This window comes from Triticum dicoccoides, unplaced genomic scaffold, assembly GCF_002162155.2.
Source record: "Triticum dicoccoides isolate Atlit2015 ecotype Zavitan unplaced genomic scaffold, WEW_v2.0 scaffold93974, whole genome shotgun sequence".
Taxonomy (NCBI): Eukaryota; Viridiplantae; Streptophyta; class Magnoliopsida; order Poales; family Poaceae; genus Triticum; species Triticum dicoccoides.
The window spans coordinates 1-4704 of NW_021311875.1; the positions used below are offsets into that span (position 1 = coordinate 1).

At 46.6% G+C, this 4704-nt stretch overlaps 1 protein-coding gene across 1 annotated transcript; it reads left to right on the forward strand.

Moving 5' to 3' along the window:
• The first annotated feature begins 358 nt into the window (after positions 1–358).
• Positions 359–3379, forward strand: LOC119348485 (subtilisin-like protease SBT3.9). Its single transcript, XM_037616566.1, has 9 exons — positions 359–487; positions 578–767; positions 855–1013; positions 1143–1759; positions 1877–1950; positions 2034–2297; positions 2404–2521; positions 2634–2805; positions 2910–3379. Exons 1-9 carry the CDS (start codon positions 371–373, stop codon positions 3377–3379), a joined length of 2181 nt encoding a protein of 726 aa, XP_037472463.1. The 5' UTR covers positions 359–370.
• Positions 3380–4704: the final 1325 nt, after the last annotated feature.

The window sequence follows — 4704 nt, forward strand, 5'->3', positions numbered from 1 at the left end:
GAGAGAGAGAGGACCATGTCTAAATTATTGCTTCTTACTTTAGCGTTAACCACCACATGCCAATTAGTAAAGAGATGACTTAATCAATGCTTACCTTACCTCTGTTTATTGACTTGGCTACGCATGTCCCGATCAATAGTAGGCCAGGGGTGCTTTCGCTTTGGTTTCAGAAAACTCACGTAAAAGATTAGGTGGTGGTTTATAATTCTTGAATGGAAATTGTTGAGAAGGCTCGTTTGCTTCGAGAAAGGGAATAAAAGAGGTGATGGTTGGAACAGAGGACTAGTTCTAACGCGCAGCATGTATCCACTATAAATTCGTACTCGAGTACCCATCACATTACACATTACATCTCAGAACCAAGCGAGCAATGGCAAAGGGGTTCTTCTCTTCTTCCTCCTCGCGCGCCCATCACCGTGTAGCATGGGTGCTGCTTTGCCTTTGCATGATGCTATGCAGAGTGCACGGAGGATCATCATCTCGCAAGGTATGTAATTAATCAAGCAAGCAAGTTTCCTTAGTTCAATTAGTTAACCCACCTTCCTTTGCACGCACTCATGCGTCTATATATGTTTAGGTCTACATAGTTTACCTAGGCGACGTGAAGCATGGGCACCCGGACCACGTCGTGGCTTCGCACCATGACATGCTCACCACTCTTCTCGGAAGCAAGGAGGAATCTATGGCCTCCGTGGTGTACAACTACAAGCACGGCTTCTCAGGCTTCGCCGCCATGCTTACGCCGGAGCAAGCAGAGCGACTTGCAGGTCGGGACTCGTCGTCCAGTTAACATCTCAGATCAGTTTTGCCTTGCATGACAAATTTTTGATGTCATTCATGTGTGATGCATGCAGAGTTTCCGGAGGTAATCAGCGTCGAACCAAGCAGAAGGCACAAGGCGAGCACCACGCGGAGCTGGGACTTTCTTGGGCTCAACTACCAGATGTCTGGCAGTGCGGTTCCCCATGGAACCAACTACGGAGAGGATGTGATCATCGGAGTGATTGACAGCGGTTAGTATTTAGTATTGATAATTTCATGTCAGTCTCAGCCAATCACTCCCATTTCATTTTTTACTTTTTGCCAATACGCTCCCGTTTTAATTTGGCACCATGTTTTTCTTACACAAACCGATTAATCAGGGATCTGGCCGGAGTCACGAAGCTTTAGCGACCAAGGGTACCCACCGATACCGTCAAGGTGGAAAGGGATGTGCCAACTAGGGCCAGACTGGGACAAGAACAACTGCAGCCGCAAGATTATCGGCGCACGGTTCTACAGCGCAGGACTTCCCGACGAGGTCCTCAAGACGGACTCGCTCTCACCTCGTGACTATGGCGGGCACGGCACGCATTGTGCATCCACCGCGGCGGGCTCGGCCGTGCAGGCGGCCAGCTTCAACGGCCTCGCCAAGGGGGTTGCACGGGGAGGCGCACCACACGCTCGCATAGCGGTCTACAAGACCTTATGGGGCGCCCAAGGCATTGGCTATACGTCGGACTTTCTTGCTGCCATCGATGATGCAATCCACGATGGTGTGGACGTGCTATCGTTGTCCGTCGGATTCCCGGACGAGAACTCGTTCGGCGCCCTGCATGCGGTTCAGAAGGGGATCACCGTGGTGTACGCGGCCGGGAACGACGGACCTAGGCCGCAGACCCTTGAGAACACTTCACCGTGGGTCATCACCGTGGCAGCGAGCAAGGTTGATCGGTCATTTCCGACGGCGATCACACTAGGAAACAACCAGCATATACTGGTAAGTATACGCGTATGACTGAGAAAAGCTCCGAAAAAAAAATCATAGTTTGAAATGTTCCGGTGTGTATATATTCCTATTCCTGAGCAAACTCTGCCTGGCTATTCCTTTTTGTAGGGTCAGTCCCTCAACTACCACGTGGTGAACTCATCGGCCGGGAGCAGCCGTTTCACAGGCCTTGTGTCAGACGAGTAAGTAAATCAAGTTACCCGTTAGTTTTTTAATATCTATAGGGCAATTCTGACGCAGACTTCATTTTTCTTTCTGTATGTAGATGTACCATAGCATCTCTTAATGCCACTGCCAAGGACGTGAAAGGGAAAATCCTGCTCTGTTCTCCCTTGCCAGATGATCCATTGGCGATCGCCCCAGGGATCACTTTCAACAACGCGTTACAATATGTCCGGAATGGCGGGGGATCTGGACTTATTTTCGCTCAATATACAACAGACCTTTTAGGTGTTTGCCAAGGCATAGCCTGCGTCATCGTGGACCTTGACACTGGTAAGAAGATCAAAAAATACATCCTTGGCACAAGGTACGTACGTAGGCGCACCCAATTTCATCACATTTAATTTGTTGCAGCTAGCTGCATTGAGTCTATCCCTTCTGATTAATAGACATTTTCATTTGTAACTAAGCAGCTCTCCCATGGCAAAGATCGAACTGGCACGCACCGTTATCGGGAAAGAGATATCCGCACCAAAAGTGGCCTCCTTCTCCTCTAGAGGTCCATCACCTGATTACCCCGAAATTATCAAGGTACATACAATACAAACGTGGCAACAGTGGACTATAGCGAGCCATTACCAAGCCTATCATCAGCACATCCTTGTATCAGCTTTTGTCTCACACTGTCTTCCTTCTTCAATAGCCTGACATAGCTGCACCGGGAGCCAACATCTTGGCAGCAGTGGGAAATTCCTACGTATTTATGTCTGGAACGTCAATGGCAACCCCACACGTAGCTGGCATCGTCGCACTGTTGAAAGCTCAGCACCCAGATTGGTCTCCTGCGGCGATTAAATCAGCCATCATAACCTCCGGTAAGCGGACTGCAGCTAGCCATTGCCTTGAGATCATCCGATTCCTAGTTCACCAGTTCGTGACTTTTTTACCTTTGTTTTGTTGTTTCTGCCTGGTGATAAAGCCCATGTAACCGACGAGCGTGGCATGCCGATACTGGCAGAAGGGCTGCCTCAAAAAATCGCTGACCCATTCGACTACGGCGGCGGGAACATCAATCCTGGCGGCGCGGCCGATCCCGGTCTGGTCTATGACATCGATCCCCGCGACTACAACAAATTCTTCAGGTGCACCATCATCAGGAGGGCAAACGTGAGTTGTGATGCGACAACGTTACCGGCATATCACCTGAACCTGCCCTCCATCGCGATCCCTGAGCTGAGGCATCCAATCACCGTGTGGAGGACAGTGACAAACGTCGGCGAGGTCAACTCCGTGTACCACGCAGAAGTCCAAAGCCCAGCTGGAGTCAAGATGGAGATTGAGCCGCCGGTGCTCGTGTTCAACGCCATGAACAAAGTTCATACGTTTAAGGTGAAATTCTCGCCTATGTGGAAGCTGCAAGGGGACTACACCTTCGGCAGCATTACGTGACATAAGGAACAGAAGGCTGTGAGGATTCCTGTTGCAGCCCGAATTACAATTCAGGACTTTTATGCAGATGTTGCATAAATAACTCGAGGTGCAACTTAAGTACACGAAATTCTGCTCTTGATTTGTACTATAATGAATAACAACAGTAAATGGATATAAATTCTTTATAAAGGTTGTCTCGGGGCCACTTTTGATACTCACTTAGCCTAGAAAGACATTTATCTTGTCGGAAGGCATTACTTATGATACTTAACCACTGTCCGTCATAGTGGGAGTAACTTAGCTAGTAACATAGCGTGGCCTGAGATAAGTGTGCTTATGTGCCATGTAGTTAATGAGAAAAGAGGTGTTTTAAGTAAACATAATATGTTACGTCACATAGCACTTCCTAAAATAAAAATAGTGTACAAGCTAATAAACACAACCACTTATGACACTATTAATCCCAACTATGAAAGTAGTAACATAAACTAGTGTAAGTTACTCTCCCTTTATGACTAGCCTAAAAAGTGAACCGGATAGAGTGTTGACAAGAACAAATTAACCATGCATATGATTACTAGTCAGAAGATTATAACATTTAACTCTTTAATTATCCTTAATTTTCACGGGTATCTGGTTTGTTTAATACTAGATTCGAGATCTTTTTCACAAAAACTCATTTTAAATTTTCTTGATCGAAAGATATCGGTGGTCGACCAACCTGTAATGTAAAGTTTAGTTTCACTTCTATCAGTTGGCTCGGCTTACTTCCGGACTAGCTTCTATTAGATGGAATGGGTTTCGATTAATTCCACGCATTAATTTGATATGTATCACTTACAAGTGCCTTATGATATCATTGGATTCCCTCATGAGTCGACTTCTCACTCTTTGTTGTTGTAGTACATGGCACAGTAGTAACATAATCTAGTCTGATGTGTAGATCGAGTGCCTGTCAGCTGGATGCGTGCCCGAGACTATAGTCGATGTGGCCAATACTTTGAAAGTTTCAACCATAGAATCAAAATATTCAGAGTTGGTCCCATTTGGTCAAACTAGTTTAATCCAATCGCGGTGGGAGAGTTATGTACGTATGATCTAGTCACATCCAAATGATTGCATTTCCTCGTTGTTGCTCGTAGCCGCCTGTTTCTTAGTTCAGTGTTAGCCTCCTACATTATTTGTGAAAGCAGTCGTTTTTTATTTAATAGAAGATCTAATGCATGCTTAATTATCCCTGTCTTATAAAACTGGCTTTGGAGTGGTCAGGAGTGGCCCTATGGGGGTGGGGCAGACACGGCATGCATCTGTTATAAACTAGATGATACCCCGTACGTTGCTGC